The 17,580-nt window shown below is 41.5% G+C and overlaps 1 protein-coding gene across 1 annotated transcript in view; it reads right to left on the bottom strand.

Annotated features, from left to right (window-relative positions):
• Positions 1-1,118: 1,118 nt before the first annotated feature.
• LOC126146043 (esterase FE4-like) overlaps positions 1,119-17,580 on the bottom strand; it is a 46,912-nt gene continuing 30,450 nt past the window's right edge. Inside the window, exons 6-9 of the mRNA XM_049915597.1 lie at positions 9,478-9,659; positions 7,587-7,716; positions 4,685-4,805; positions 1,119-1,526 (exon numbers count right to left, since the gene is read on the bottom strand). Coding sequence (XP_049771554.1) covers positions 1,370-1,526; positions 4,685-4,805; positions 7,587-7,716; positions 9,478-9,659 — 590 coding nt within the window. The 3' untranslated portion in view covers positions 1,119-1,369. The remainder of the gene's footprint in view (positions 1,527-4,684; positions 4,806-7,586; positions 7,717-9,477; positions 9,660-17,580) is intronic.

Below are 17,580 nucleotides of genomic sequence, written 5' to 3' on the forward strand. Positions count from 1 at the left end.
GAAGCAAATAGACTACAGTTGGAAAAGTAGAGCTATGTGTTACATCAGTTAGGCTATGATTACTAAAAATGACTTATAAAACTCTTAAATCAGAATATCTGTTTTACGGATCTAACCGTTTGAGAAAGTTTCCTTAACCACATTTATAGTATTGCTCGGTACTGGAACATTTTTACAAAGTTGTATCGTTCTTTTACCGTGTAAATTGCTATTATTGATCACCCATTCAATGACGCATCATATGTAAGATTTCTAAGTGAGACGATGTGTAAACTCTAGTGAAACTAATGCACTGAAGATCTAATCAAACAAGAACTCAATCCTGCCTAGAAGTATGCCTCTATACAATTCTGTTTCTTTCACGTTTCATCAATCGTACCAGTTTCTTCAGCTCTTCAGTGAATAAGTTGAAGATTATATGACGAAACTACGAAAAACTCAAGGCGATAAATTTATTCCAGTTTTTATTTTATAAATCGAGAACTTTTGTCATTTTATGGGTGAAAACAGGAAAATTGTGGCTGGTTCTTCAAAATAAATTTTGTGAGAAAGAAATTTCCGTCACATTGCGTGTTGTGGAGCAATTACAAACGCTATTATTAATATTTCTGAAGTTCGCTTAGTAATTCACAGATGCACGATTTGATGTCTACAAAAATAATATTTTTCTAATAGCTTCGGAAGTTGTTGTCTTTTAGTGTTCCTTTTAACGCTTTCTACTGTTTCTTATGTACTTGTAGTGATTGCTCCCTACTGGAGGAGCAGGCCAGCAGCTGATACTGTCCTCAAAGAACGGTAAAAGTTTGTAATTCATCTTATTATTAGCTGCTGGAAGATACTATAGAATGATAAAATAAATAAGAAATCACCCTTAAAATCCCATGGTACTCTTTACATATCTAAGAATTCGAATGCAGTCCGCGCCTGTCTGACTCTGACCAAGTAAATGTGAGTACATGAATTCTCGTTGCGTTAAAGATTCTTATGAACATGTACTTATTTATGTGAGAACTTACGTTTGTGCAAACATACCTGCTTTGAAGTCACTGAAATAATCATTATGCTGTTGTAAGAATCATACACAAAGTGATTTAATGAGTTAATTTTTCTTGTACATTTTGTGAACGTCTCACTGCGAATATTGTATCAATAGGTTTAGCCTCAAGTAAGCAGTTGAAAAGTAAATGTAGGTCTTCATTACAGACATTCGCATAGTTGTTGATAACGATTTAATGTTAATGAAATGGAGCGTTACACTGAGTGATTATGAATCAAACACGTACACGACAGCGTAGCATTTGGAAGGTTTCAACGTTGACCACTTTAGAATCAGTAAAGCATCACAAAAACTATATTCCAGTTGTTGCACTTAGTATGGCAGTAAACTGTGCCAGAAGTTCATGTACGGCTCATATAACCTCATTCCTGGCTTCAGAGGAGATGTCAGTTCCATGTAGACCGGCAGCGATTCGTTGTACGCCTCCCATTTTTGTGTCAGCATTGAGTTCAGTTCTGGAGTCGGATTACTGGAACAAAAGCAATAACATTTATAAATTGTCATGGAAACAGATGTACAAGAAGACGTTTACGATCGCTACCGACAAGTTTGTCACATCTACATCTACATCGATACTCCGCAATCCATCCTACGGCGCATGGCAGGGGTACCCCTTACCGCTACTAGTCATTCCTTTCGTGTTCCGCTCGCAAATAGAACGAGGAAAAACGACTGTGCATTGGCCTTCGTGCGATCTAATTTTTCGTATCTTATCTTCGAGGTTGTTACGAGCAATATATGTTGGAGGCAAACAGAATCGTTCTGCAGCCAGCTTCAATTGACGGTTCTCTGAATTTTCTCAATAGTGTTCCTCGAAAAGAAACGTCGCCTTCCATCCAGGGGTTCCCATTTGAGCTCCCAAAGCATCTCCGCAACTCTTGCGCGTTGGTAGGACCCATCAGTAACAAATCTAGCAGCCCACCTCTGAATTGCTTCGATGTCTTCCTTTAATACGACCTGGTACAGATCCCAAACACTAAAGCAATAGGTCGCACCATCGTAATACATGCTGTCTCTTTTATGGATGAACCACACTTTCCTTAAAATTCTCCCAATACATCCAAGTTGACCATTTGCTTTTCCAACCACAAACTTCACATGTTCGCTTCATTTCATATCACTTTGCAGTGATACGCACAAATATTTAAATAACGTGACTCTGTCAAGCAGGGTCCCACTAATGTTGTACCCAAATATTATGGTTTTGTTTTTCTTATTCATCAGCATTAACTTACATTTTATACATTTAGAGCTAGCTGCCATTCACCAAACCAACTAGGAATTTTGTCTAAGTCAACTTCGACACATTACCGTACACCTCAGCATCATCAGGAAGCGTCAACAAATTGTTACACCAGAACAAGCGAAAAATTCGTATAAACATGCGCCATAATATTTTACGTTTCTAAGATATTAATGAAAACGCATTTTACAAAGTTGTCTGTTCAGATATTAATAATACTCGGAAGTATTTAAAATATACACAGCTTGACTGTAGACATACATGCATTTGAGGATAATGGTCTACCGTATCCTTTCAGTGACACGCAGCTGGGATGGAAATTTTCAGAGGCTTCCATGAACATTGATGAAAGGTCTGTACATTCGGAATGTAGTCTGTGTAAACGAAGTCCTTTACGTGACTCAATATAAATCATATAAATCAGTCGAATGGACTGATATGTGCAGTCGTGAAGCTAATAGAACTGGTTGCTTCCTTCATGTCCATGTTCGCTGCACAGGATGGTTGTAATTAAAGCGTAGTTACTGAAGGAGGTGCAGCGTGGACTGTAATTACCGTATGGCAGCGAAACTTGGTAGACATGCAAATGCGCTAATGTGTATCCGAGTGACGCTTCAGAAAAATTGTTTCTAATTTTGGTCACCAGGTGCTAATCTGGCGCTGAAAACTGTGTGACGGTACGATATACACGCTGTCATTTGACAAGCCATAGCGTGAGTTGGCTATCGAGAAGATAGTCGGTACACTATTAGTGAAATTGTTTTCTGTGAACGGCAGAAATTATTGTGCTGCATTGAGAGATTACCGCCGACCGAAAGGTTTGGGGAGGGGCCCGGTATCACTAAATGGTTTAAAGAAGACGAGAACGAAATTCGAAAACACGGGCGAGCTTGGTGTGGCACCTGGAAGAGGAAGATGCCCCTGGTTGTGCCAGTGCTCGTGGAGTCTCATGAGAATTGTCCATCCCAAGATCAATAATAAGGAAAGTTCTGCAGTCTGTATTACTCTGGTATCCGTATAAGATACAGACGATGCAGCAACTGAAACTCAAGATCTGCAGCAATATTCGATTTCTGGCGCGGATCGAGGCTGATGGCGTATGGTTGGGCAATATTCTATGGAGTCACGAGCTACAGTACAGGGTGCAGTAAATACACAGACCTGTAGAATTCGAGGTAATGCTAAGCAGCGTGTTGTGCATGAATAGCTATGGCACTCGCCGTACGTGGCTGTGTGGCGTGCGGGTTCACAAACAGCGTTATTCTCGGTGTGTCCTCTTTGAAGAGAATATACCCAGAGGGCTGTCACGTCTACCCTGACGACTGCACGTTATCAAGACCGCCTCGTACAGCACTTGATTCCCGCTTCGCAAAAGCGCAACTGTGTGGAGACCACTGTTTCCGTGCATGATGGGGCAACACGTCATGGCACTCGCCCAGTGAAAGATCTGCTTAACGCAACGTTCCACGAACATGTTACCTCAACAGGTTTCCCAGACGCGTGGCCTGCAAGATCATCTGGTCTGAATCCATGAGACTCTTTGCTTTGGGGGTATCTAAAAGAACGCGTTTACCAGGAGCACTTTCGGTCTCCAGCTGACCTTAATGCCAGTATACAGGAATACGTTGCTCAGATTCCACCGGAACTGCTGCGAGCATCTGTTGATCTCATCATTTTACGGATGCAGCATCTCGTCGACGTCTCCAGTGCTCAGATTAAACGAACTGTGCAAATGGAGGTTAATAATAAAATCAACATTACGCTTTTCTTATTTGTTTGATCTTCTATGCTCACGTTGCTTTCCTAATCAGTTACATATGGAAACAATTCTACACGTCTCTCTTACATTCACACCACCAGAGTTTCGCCTGGTAACCAAAATAGGCACTAGTATTTTCCAGCGTAAATCTACCAAATTTTCCTGCCATACGCACCTTACATCTGTGAGTAGCTGCAATTTAACTTCAGCCGCTCGATGCATAAGACCCGATGAGTCTCGAACAATGTGACTAAAACGTGATGGGGACCATTACGCAAACAATGCACCCGTCTTAATTTGTGGCTAGACGCCCTGTAATATGTCTGGAAGAGAGTTATGAATAGAAAGAGACTGACACGTTGTTGAAGGCAACCGTACATTCGCTCATCACTAGTGTCGCGTAGGTTCCGCTAGGAGGGGGTATGCTTAAATATTAAGTCCAAAAATTATGCCAGTGCTGTAGAATGCGGTGTTTGTGTTTTTTTGGAGTCTTCTTCCTTGATGGTTGTGAGATGGTTTCAAAATTATGTAATTCTAGCATGCTGCTGATTTTTCTTATGGTTTCTGAAAGTCATATTCATAGTATTGCATGAGCCTAAGGCAGACTAAAGAAAATTGTACTTACTCGTACTTAGCAAAGTTAGTCCACATTGCAGTCATCTGGTCTCGGAGAATAGCCCCGTCAGATGTGGGATCAAGCCAGAATGAAAGGAACATATATGCTATGTCGATAGCATGGCCTACGCCTGGAAGATAACATAAAACATAAATCTAAAATAGTTACTTTGTTCTTATATAAACATAACAAATGTAAGGAGCATTTGGTATTTCGTTTCGGTTGATTACAATAACTACGAGTGCTCAGTAAGAAATTCCGCACACAATAGTATCCTGATCTGATTGATGTATTATAACAGGGAACCACCATACGAAATTAATTATACAAGTCTTGGGAAAGCCTCACAGTAATAAAACTATGTATAAGTGATTATTACGTTGTGCATCAATAATTAGCGCATGTTGTGGTACATTCACGAGCATAGGATAACGAGATGAAATTGTAATATATAAAGATATACAGCATTGAGGTGGGAATAGTAAGGATTCAAACTGAAGTAATAACACAGCTACTGTTGTTTGTGATGAAGTGTTCGAGAACATGATCATTAACGTCGTACATTTATAATCATACATTTGGAAAGGCATCGTATAGTTAGCAAAAGAAAGACTGACAATGAACTTTCATTAATAGTATGCGAGACTATGGATGACATAGTTTACTATTGTTTTATTTGGCTTTTCTCTTCTCTTTACCCTCCAACAGAACAAAGAAGCGAGATTATGCCTTATAGTCCCATTGACGACGAGGTGATCAGACGTGGAATGGGGAAGCGTGGGTACGAAATCTACCGTGCGCTTTCGGACGGTCGATCCTGGTGTTTATGGAAACGAAGGATAACCTAAATCTGGTAGGCTGGGCTGGGATTTGAACCCCTGTTTCCCAGGATACCTCCAATTTTTTACTGCAGCACGGCCTTGCTTGGTACTGCGTGGCTGTAATTAAAGTGCTATTACTCAGGAAGATCCAGTGTGGGCTATAATTACCGCATGGCACCGAATCTTGGTATATATGCGAATGAGTTAATGTGATGGAATCAACTTACGCTGAAAAAAAACCGTTAGTTCCTATTTTTGTGAATAGGTGAATATCTGTCGCTGTGAACACAAGAAAGACGTATAGAAATGCTACCATAAATAATGGATTAGGTACGGAACTTGGGCAGAGAAGGTCAAATAAGTGAGAAAGGCATAATTTTTATTTCATTATTAACCGTTATGGATTGTGAAATGATAGCGTGGACGTTATAACGTCATATAAAAAGTGTACAGCGACAGATTTGCGCTGGTGGCCAAAATCGTAACTAATTTTTTTCCGCATTAACACATTCGCATATCTAACATGTTTCGCTGTTACACTATAATAAGTATAGTCCATACTCGACCTCAGTGAGTAACTGCTATTTAATCACAACTAACTCGTACTGAACAGCATCGAGTCTGTCCTCTATGATATAGCAAGTCCATAACAGTAGAATTTATGTGAAGAGTTATCTGTTATCGACGATAAAAGCGGACACCTGGATCAAAGATAAGAAGTGCAAACAGAAGAACTCTTTGTTACTTGACGTCATTAATAATTTTAATCGTTCGTTTTCGTTGCATTATTTAATACATTTGGTTTTGTATTATCGAGTGATAAAATATTTTTATGTCTTTTAATTTCATGTGGAGAATATTCTGTTTGGACAGAACTGTTCGTAATCAAGCAGCTACGAACTTAATTTGCGAACCAGCATACATGAATTGTCCAGGGGTACAAGTGAAAGAAATAGGCATTTATTTCACTTGATAACAGATCAGCGGATTTCCGTTCAACTGACGATCTAAACGTTCTGAGATACAGATTAGTGGAATGAAATCTTATAATTAGTATCTGCATATGTTTGCAATTCTACACCTCTGATATTATTTACTGGTGGTTAAAGTAATGTATTCTGTTATGGACACTGGAGACATTACTGCAAGACATCGGAATTAAAAGATAACAGTAAAATATGGAATGAAATTTTATGAGCTTGTTGATGTCCCAGTTACATCCCAGTGTTATCCTCCATCTGTTCCAGTTTAAAACTTACACCGATCTATGGAGCAGCGAATTTGTATGAGTTCTGTTTACCCTAACTATCGTTGGTATTCTGGACTGCCTAGATAAAACTGTAGATGAAAATTTTAAAAATAAGTAGTATATATTACAAATGTGTCTTTTCACATTTGTTACGTGGTCATATTCTCCTACTTTATATTTTCTGTATAAATTAATTTAAGTATCTACTGAAAACGTGGGACGTTGTCTAAAATTTAAAAAAAAGAGACATCTGTCACCTCTTTCATTAGAACATCTTTCACTGAACCTATCGACCAAATCAGTCTCCGATGAGAAGATAAAAATTCAGATACTAGCTAACTCTAAGAAATATGCAGTCCATTCTCTGTAGACTTGTTCTGTTCGTATGAAAAGTCTTGTTCAGCTAATATGACAATTTTGCTTATTCTCTGCAATCTTTTCACACCTTTCAAACAAGCGAACGCTGATGGATAATGAAACCACACACGCCTTTCAAACATATAAACGGTGGTGGAAAATGAAACCGCACAGTTACTGATGCTTTTCAAATGTCAGTTTACATAGTAAACTTTCGTTGGTTTAATAATTCCTGTACTATTTTACCCTTACACCTTCACTTGCTGTAGGTTAACCGTTTATAAGCAGAAGATCTAAAACAGAATTTAAGCTCACTGTTGGGTATATATATTATAGGAAATACTGAACATTTTTTTTCATATTTGATCGTACTCTGCACTTTTGTGTGAGAAATTTCTAATATGTCTATTTCTTTTCTTAAGCAGACCTGCATTACAAAGAAACATTCACGTAGTCTGTTCGCAATAAGACGTATTTTTCTTACCTTCAGGATATCGGTTGAAAGGTCCGTCGTTGTAAGTAAATTCATAGTAGTATACAGGCTCTGAAGAATAGTTAGCCATATTCCTTACGACAGCGTCAACTCCCTCCACGAAAAACATATGAGAATCTAACTGAAAATTATAATTAAAAATATGAAAATAATAAACTTGGATCCAGTCAAAATACCAGTTTTTAGTAACAGAATGAAATAAGCGAATAAACACTTTATTCCTATTGATATTACATAAAATAACAAACAAAAACACAAGTACAACGGACAGAACGTTCGTGAGTTACATATTTTACAGCGAAACCTGAATCAAGAGCTATACAAAACGATTTTCCATTGTTTTAACTATCCGATAATGAAAACTGCTATTACAGTTTTTCTATGATTGTAAGAAAAATATAAGATACATAGTCTCCTATTGCAACATTTGCACTCAGACCGTAAGTTGGTCTAGCTCTTGCGCGCAGGAAACAGTTGATAGTGTTTAGTTCACAGTGAATTCCACTTCATAGATGAAACATATTTTAAAAAATTATTAGAATGAGGATCTCCTGTTTTGGGTACGTGCGAGTAGTAGTGTTGCTTTAAGAGACTCATTTTCGATCTTGTTAAATACTGTGTGCACATGACTGACAAAAGAATTGTTTTCCACCAGGCTAAAGAATTTATTTCTCTTTGCAAGTGGTCTTGAATTGCAGTTGTACGATGAAGTGGTCTGTACTCGAGCAGCGCGATAAGAAAAAGGTCCAAGGCAGCTTAACCCAGTCAGTGTACAGAACACATTATCAATGGTGATACCACAGACGTTGGTTAAGCAACAAAAAGTGACAGTTCAGAACAAAACTATCAAGTGGACAATTTGTTTTTGCTGCTCTAAGAGCTGTGCGCCAGAAAAATTGTGAAAAATCTGGGTGACATCTTAGCACTATGTTTCACCGGTATAATCATAGTTACTAATTTTTTTTAACTGGTAGTAGAGGAAACCAAAGAGTTTTTTATGTTCCAAGTGACTAGAAACTTAACAATTACTCATCCTCAGTACTACAATTTGTACGTCATGTCTCAGGACTGGCGCACGTTGACGTTGCTCGTTGAAGGAGTGCAGTCAGTTGGGAATCGGTAACCTGGCTCACTTTTATAGTTATTTCACTCTGCGAGAAGACTGAGGTCAGACAATTGATTCACAAATGTCTTCATCAGGTTACAATTCGATACCCTCTACCATGTAACTGAACGATTTGAAATACGCTCATCACTAATCATTAAAAGGTTGTATCGAAGCGGGTTCCCAACTTTTTAAGTGAAATATGAAGCTGAGCACTCTTTCCACTTGAAGAGCCACTTTGCAGATTGGCTGCACCGTGCAGGAACTTCAAATGCAATAGAAGTACGGAAATATTGGAACGAACTGTTGGTCGACCAATATGCGTGACAGTTTATACTTTCCAGGTGTTGACTGCTTGCATACAAACCGCTCCGCCAAGTATAGCATAGTTTCCTATGACTATCAACCACAAGTTTTTTTTACAAAGCTGTAAGAACCAAATAGTTACCGCTCCCTACCTGTCAATTCTTTCTGACTTTTCTCGTGCTCAGGCACTTAATACACAGCAAGAGGATTCTTAAAATAAATACACATTGTACCAATAGCAGTGTCATTAATTTCTTGATCATCTTGTGTAAATAGTACAACGTTCTTATAAACTGTTGTTAAGATTTATATTGCCACCGTAAATTAAGTTTTACAGTAGCAGGTTAATTTTAAATGTTGCAGAGTGCTTGTTAATTTGGTTTCTGGATTAGACCTTCCACATTTTTGTACAGATTTCGTTATTTAGCATTTCGTAGATAAGGAATTTAATCAAGTACTACTGCCACTTACCAAAGCTGTGGTGAAATTATCCTGCACTGTGATGTCGCTGCCATTGTAATAAAATTGTTTCACTGCTCGAGCGCCACTCAGCTGTTCGGCTCTGGTCGGAAGTCTCAGATCACATCCAATAATAGCCTCAAAGTTTTCATTGAAGTACCTAATACCTTCTTCTGTTGCTAGCGTTGCATTACCTGCGATGAATAAAATCAAACGGTTGTTATTTCCAGTAGTGAAATGTGTTAGCAATGGCAGATGGTCTGTTAATTGTACCACTCATCTGAGCTGTCCTGCTTTAGGTTTCTTCTTTACATTATGTATCACTAATATGTTTAGGTGCTTTTTCACAACCTAGATTTACGTAATTCTAATACGTCTCTCAAAATTAACAGTAAATTAACCGTCAGAGGCCAAATGTGAAGCTACTTCTAAGTAATTCAAGTCAATAACACTTCTAGATATTTCATCCACTCCATACTGTTTTGCTACCCACTCAGTTTAATACTGTATTTCGTCAGGTAATTCTACACTCACAGGTCTTGGGAGTTCTCCCTGATTTGAATCTGGATCATGGGCCTTTTTAATATGCTACAAGTTTGGCTGCATTGATTATTTGATGTCACACCGTAATGACATGGAACGAGTATCTTACGGAATAGAAGTTCTGTTGTGAAATAGGTAGAGGTGAAAAAAATTCCTCAGCTCAGTTTCAGATTTAGCATTTTATAAGATAAGTGATAACAGAATACGTTATGGATGAAGTCGATGGAGAAGAATGCCGTACCGTTATAACATTTTTTGTTTTGGGCATTTTACTGCCAACAGAAATTGGTCGTAAGTTGTCAGTTATTGTAAAGAGTTCGCTGTTTTATTTTGAACTTAATTCAGTGATACTTCTGTTCAAGATGATCGTCGTTAAGGTCGATACTAAACCAAAATCAGAATTGTAAGTATCTATAAAATGCATAACATGGTGTTAAATGAAATAAAGATACGTGAAATATCTGACACCATGCGAATATTTGAAGAAGTAGGTATAAGAATGATTTGAGCAAAGTGGGTACCAGTTTGTTAAATGATAACTATTTAAAAGAATCTAATACTTTGCACTGTTTTACATCTGTGGGTGACATGTTGGTGCGTTAATTCACGACACAAACGAAACAGCAACAACGCACTGAGTGGAAAGCCAATGGCCCTTCACCTACGAAGAAGAAATCACTTTCTTGTGACAGAAAGACTATTCCCAGAGTTTTCAGCGATGCAGTCTTAAGATAAAGTTGCAAAACATGGAACGTGTTAATCTTTGTCACCACATGCATGGAGGAGAAATGCAAAGTGGACGTTTCACAGTAGTGGTTTCTTGGAGGTGCGGTTGTGAATATGAGCCCGCCAAGTTGCAGCCCGATGTGGAATGGTGTGTGGGCTGCAGTTGTGAGCAGCACAGGCCAATTGCAGTCCATATACAGATAGTCCGTCGAGGGCTGAACCTTAATTATTGCCCCTGAACTACAGATCACAGTGAACAGTGCCAAATGTCAGCATAAGTGAGATCTCTTGTTTTTGATTTGTTTCTGCGTTTCATTCTCTACTCGGGCGGATAGAACAGCCTGTTCCAAGTGGGAGTTATTGTAGACGTTGTGTCTGGGGGTTTAGCTCACCACTTTAGCATGATAGTGCAGCAGGTAGCCGGTACACTAGTTCTTAGGCGCCATGGAAACGAGGGCCAAAACAGCGTCAATTCCGTACGACAGCAACCACCATTGCACAATGTCAGGGGCAATTCACGACGCTACCGCTGCGACCAGGGCGCTCGTCTCGCTGACGGCGCCAGCCCCGTAGACCCTAGGAGCCGCGGTTAAGCCAAGCCTTCTCGCTTCTGCCCTTATACTTGGTCGCAAATGGTCCACGATGGATATTTCCACTCAAGCGGTACTTGTGATGTTGCACGGCCAGGGTCCTGCAGTTGAAGCCTGCTCACCAGCCAGGGAACGCTGCCAACAGAGATTACGTCGAGCCCACAGCCATCAATGTCTTCACTGCGCTCTGATTGACCTCTCGGAGCACTGTAACCCGGACTATGTTTTCTTGCAGCTTATTACTGTCTCATGTTCCTGGACAGCCATCCAAAACTGTGGTACTTTTGGACATAGACTTTCGTCTGATAGAGTCATTGGGCTTGTCTATTATGGCAAACAGTTGCTTTCTGTGACGTGCTCGAAGAGAGATATTACTGGTTTGTACTTTTTGTTATTTACACGTCAAGAGCTACAGAAATGGCAATTACTGTTTAATGTGGTTAATAATAAATGAACTCTGAAGAGCCAAAGAAACTAGTACACCTGCCTAACATTGCGTAGGGCCCCTGCGAGCACGCAGAAGTGCCGCAACGGGACGTGGCAAGTACTCGACTAACTTCTGAAGTAATGTTGTAGGAAACTGAGACGATCAATCCTGCAAGACTGTCCACAACTCCATAAGACAACGCGGGGATGGAGATCTCTACCGAACAGCACGTTGCAAGGCATCCCAGATATGCTCAAAAATGTTCATGTCTAGTAGCCAGTGGAAGGGCTTAAACTCAGAAGAGTGTTCCTGGAGCCACTCTGATGCAATTCTGGAAGTGTTGAGTGTCCCGCTGGAATTGCCCAAGTCCGTCGGAATGCACAATAGACATGAATGGATGCAGGTGAACAGGCAGGATGCTTACCTACGTGTCACTTGTCAGAGCCGTATCTAGACGTATCAGGGGTCCCATATCACTCCGCGGTGGCGAGCGGTTCTAGGCACTTCAGTCCGAATCCACGCGGCTGCTACGGTCGCAGGTTCGAATCCTGCCTCGGGCATGGATGTGTGTGATGTCTTTAGGTTAGTTCCTGCCTCGGGCATGGATGTGTGTGATGTATTTAGGTTTACGTAGTTCTGAAGTCCAGAGGACTGATGACCTCCGGTGTCAAGTCGCATAGTGCTTAAAGCCATTTGACCCATTTTTGAAGTTATTTTCTTATATAGGCGCTGCCGCCCGCAATGCCCTATTCTGCCTGTTTACATACCTCCGTATTTAAAAACGCGTGCCTAAACCTGTTTCATTGGTGCTTCACTCTATGTGGCCATTAATAAATGTATTTTACCTTGTCTACCTGCGAGTAAGTTCTTGCTTACTGATTCCTTAGCAGACACTTCAATAGAGTCCATGTTTCTTCTTTTTCTTTTTTTTTCGGCCAAGTACCACGAGCTGGTAGTGGGAGTGCGGTAGATAATATCCGACTGGAGTTACTAGAGAGGGGATTTACAGTTCCGGTTTTTGCCTTACACCCATGGGAAACTTCACAAAAATCTAGGGCGGAATTAAATGGACTGAAGCTACATTTGATATACTACTGGGACAATACGTTGCAAAGAATAATATGAAGCCCTATGCGTTATGAGCGACGTAATGGACAAAGGCCACTTGAGCCATTGGGTGTCTAACATTCTGCGTGGTGTCTGTTTGTGCTATATCATGTCTCCCTACCACTTTCGCGCAACGACGCTCTGAGCGTGTTTTTTAGAGAATTGACTAGTCTGAACCTGGGACCTGTTGCTGGTAAAGAGACGCCAGACCACACATGACATGTAGAGTTCATAAGAGTTCAGTGAGACTAGCGATGATATAACCAAATACTTAATGATTTAGCGTCAGCTCCACTGCACTCCCTGTAAAAGAATCTTAATACTAACTAAATTTAGTGGAAGGGGTTCAAGGCTTTCCTATTTTTAGTTATCTGGTAAAATAACGTGGCGGTTAAGTTTACCATTGGAAATTTTATTCTACTCACAAAACATTGTTTATAAATTGCACTATTGATAAAAGGAAATGTTTTAATACAGGATGGTGAAAACCAACTGCGTTTAACAAAAATGTGAACGAATATTCCCTGAGTGGGTTTCCAAGTTCTACAATGGATCGAAGGATGACCTATGCCATATCACATCTATAATCTAGGTTTAAATTAAGTTTCACAAGAGAGAAAACTATCAAAATGGTGTACAGTGACCCTCAATTATCTTTAATTACTTATCTAACTTGTCGTAAATTACAATGGCTGATGTGGCTTCTCAATAACTGTATAACAGAAAAATCATCGCGTTTCAGATTTTTACTTCAAGTGGCAAATGTGAACACCATGACCTTTAATTGACGATCGACACTAGTATTAAGCTAAAAGGGGGTGTAACAGACGAGACTTTTGTAGTTCTGAGTGAAGCTTTATGCACTGTTATGCAGCATCGCGTGCGTTCATTACCTTGTCGGTGTTCATCAGGGGGCGGCGGGCAGCACAGCTCCGCTCACCTCGCCGTCTCGGAAGCAACTCTCTCCTAACTTCTCCTTACTACAATTTACCGAAGTTGGTTTTAAAAAAACTATCTGGCTGTGTTTTCATCTGACCAATCAGGGTCTCAATGTTAACCTTAAGCTCCGCCTACAAAAATTCTGTCTATCCAATGAGAAACGTTATACTTTTCGTGCTGGGGCAATGTTTTTAAAGTTTGCAACGTAACAGAGACGCAAAAAAGTCTCACGCTAAAACTTGCAGCTGGTGCGGTCCTTTCAGTGTTATCGTAAGATCTATACTGTTCTTCTGGAGGGCTCTATCTTTTAACACGCCGGCCGAAGTGGCTGTGTGGTTAAAGGCGCTGCAGTCTGGAACCGCAAGACCGCTACGGTCGCAGGTTCGAATCCTGCCTCGGGCATGGATGTTTGTGATGTCCTTAGGTTAGTTATGTTTAACTAGTTCTAAGTTCTAGGGGACTAATGACCTCAGCAGTTGAGTCCCATAGTTCTCAGAGCCATTTGAACCATTTTTTAACATGGGCTGGGGGGTGGTCCTGACGTAACAGAGACACGAAAAAGTCTCACGCTAAAAGTTGCAGCTGGTGTGGTCTTTTTAGTGTTATCGTAAGATCTATACTGTTCTTCTGGAGGGCTCTAGCTTTTAACATGGGCTAGGGGTGGTCCTAGCGGTTAGCTGGCGACGTGGGTGTCCGTCCCTTATCGTAGGGCCTTCCAGCTTAACACGGTTCTGCTCTCGGCTTCTGTTCTCGCTTCTCCTCTCGGAACTGCGTCTGTCTCACGGTGGGAAGGTATGACATGCATTTATGCATTTAGGCATTCTTGTGTTAGTCTGTGGTATTCCATTTGCTCACTCATTGCTCGTTTTACTTTGGTTAATTTAATGTCACGATTTATTCGGAGCTATGGGACATACTACTGGATTTGCTTATCATGTCAGGGTTTTCATGGAAGGTGTTGCTATGGGACATACTACTGGATTTGCTTATCATGTCAGGGTTTTCATGGAAGGTGTTGGATTTGCTTGACACCTTACAGGTGTAATATGCGCTGTTGCCTCCTTTGTAGTGACAGTAACCAAACAATGATCACTATATCAGGTAGACCTCAAGCACGTAAGATGCTGTTTCTCTCTCAGACACTCAACATTCCACACTTCAACAGGATCTTCTGTGTCAACATACAGCGAAGAACGAACATGTCTTTTTGGAAGAACAACGTGTAGGTATGACTACAACGCTGGTCAGTCATCATTTAAATGACAGAAAAACGTTATTCGTAGTTGTGAAGCTTATATCTACACTCCTGGAAATTGAAATAAGAACACCGTGAATTCATTGTCCCAGGAAGGGGAAACTTTATTGACACATTCCTGGGGTCAGATACATCACATGATCACACTGACAGAACCACAGGCACATAGACACAGGCAACAGAGCATGCACAATGTCGGCACTAGTACAGTGTATATCCACCTTTCGCAGCAATGCAGGCTGCTATTCTCCCATGGAGACGATCGTAGAGATGCTGGATGTAGTCCTGTGGAACGGCTTGCCATGCCATTTCCACCTGGCGCCTCAGTTGGACCAGCGTTCGTGCTGGACGTGCAGACCGCGTGAGACGACGCTTCATGCAGTCCCAAACATGCTCAATGGGGGACAGATCCGGAGATCTTGCTGGCCAGGGTAGTTGACTTACACCTTCTAGAGCACGTTGGGTGGCACGGGATACATGCGGACGTGCATTGTCCTGTTGGAACAGCAAGTTCCCTTGCCGGTCTAGGAATGGTAGAACGATGGGTTCGATGACGGTTTGGATGTACCGTGCACTATTCAGTGTCCCCTCGACGATCACCAGTGGTGTACGGCCAGTGTAGGAGATCGCTCCCCACACCATGATGCCGGGTGTTTGACCGTTGTCATTCGGTCGTATGCAGTCCTGATTGTGGCGCTCACCTGCACGGCGCCAAACACGCATACGACCATCATTGGCACCAAGGCAGAAGCGACTCTCATCGCTGAAGACGACACGTCTCCATTCGTCCCTCCATTCACGCCTGTCGCGACACCACTGGAGGCGGGCTGCACGATGTTGGGGCGTGAGCGGAAGACGGCCTAACGGTGTGCGGGACCGTAGCCCAGCTTCATGGAGACGGTTGCGAATGGTCTTCGCCGATACCCCAGGAGCAACAGTGTCCCTAATTTGCTGGGAAGTGGCGGTGCGGTCCCCTACGGCACTGCGTAGGATCCTACGGTCTTGGCGTGCATCCGTGCGTCGCTGCGGTGGAGCTCCGTAAGCCACGGCAAACTGGCTGACACTGACGGCGGCGGTGCACAAATGCTGCGCAGCTAGCGTCATTCGACGGCCAACACCGCGGTTCCTGGTGTGTCCGCTGTGCCGTGCGTGTGATCATTGCTTGTACAGCCCTCTCGCAGTGTCCGGAGCAAGTATGGTGGGTCTGACACACCGGTGTCAATGTGTTCTTTTTTCCATTTCCAGGAGTGTATTTGTAAAGCTTGTTTCTGATTTTTCATCGCTTCTTACACGTGCCAACATGATACCAAAGACGATAAACGTTTGATGTTAATTTAGCCATTTTTAAAATAACAACACTCATTGCTTTTCCATATCTTAGAACAAACCGTTTGCTCGTCTTTGTTTACGTGAATATCAACAAAAGTAAAACAAGGGTTACTGGATATTGTAGACATGCATACGGTGGTGCTGACGGAATTAAATCAGGGAATGAGTTTTGCTATTTGGGTAGCAAAATATGCGAGAAAATATATAATGCAGACTGGCAATGGCGAAAAATGTGTTTACGTCTACGTCTACGTCTACGTCCATACTCCGCAAGCCACCTGACGGTGTGTGGCGGAGGGTACCTTCAGTACCTCTATCGGTTCTCCCTTCTATTCCAGTCTCGTATTGTTCGTGGAAAGAAGGATTGTCGGTATGCCTCTGTGTGGGCTCTAATCTCTCTGATTTTATCCTCATGGTCTCTTCGCGAGATATACGTAGGAGGGAGCAATATACTGCTTGACTCTTCGGTGAAGGTATGTTCTCGAAACTTCAATAAAAGCCCGTACCGAGCTACTGAGCGTCTCTCCTGCAGAGTCTTCCACTGGAGTTTATCTATCATCTCCGTAACGCTTTCGCGATTACTAAATGATCCTGTACCGAAGCGCGCTGCTCTCCGTTGGATCTTCTCTACCTCTTCTATCAACCCTATCTGGTACGGATCCCACACTGCTGAGCAGTATTCAAGCAGTGGGCGAACAAGCGTACTGTAACCTACTTCCTTTGTTTTCGGATTGCATTTCCTTAGGATTCTTCCAACGAATCTCAGTCTGGCATCTGCTTTACCGACGATCAACATTATATGATCATTCCATTTTAAATCACTCCTAATGCGTACTCCCAGATAATTTATGGTATTAACTACTTCCAGTTGCTGACCTGCTATTTTGTAGCTAAATGATAAAGGATCTATCTTTCTGTATATTCGCAGCACATTACACTTGTCTACATTGAGATTCAATTGCCATTCCCTGCACCATGCATCAATTCGCTGCAGATCCTCCTGCATTTCAGTACAATTTTCCAGTGTTACAACCTCTCGGTACACCACAGCATCATCTGCAAAAAGCCTCAGTGAACTTCCGATGTCATCCACCAGGTCATTTATGTATATTGTGAATAGCAACGGTCCTATGACACTCCCCTGCGGCACACCTGAAATCACTCTTACTTCGGAAGACTTCTCTCCATTGAGAATAACA

This window comes from Schistocerca cancellata, chromosome 2 (assembly GCF_023864275.1).
Source record: "Schistocerca cancellata isolate TAMUIC-IGC-003103 chromosome 2, iqSchCanc2.1, whole genome shotgun sequence".
NCBI lineage: Eukaryota > Metazoa > Arthropoda > Insecta > Orthoptera > Acrididae > Schistocerca > Schistocerca cancellata.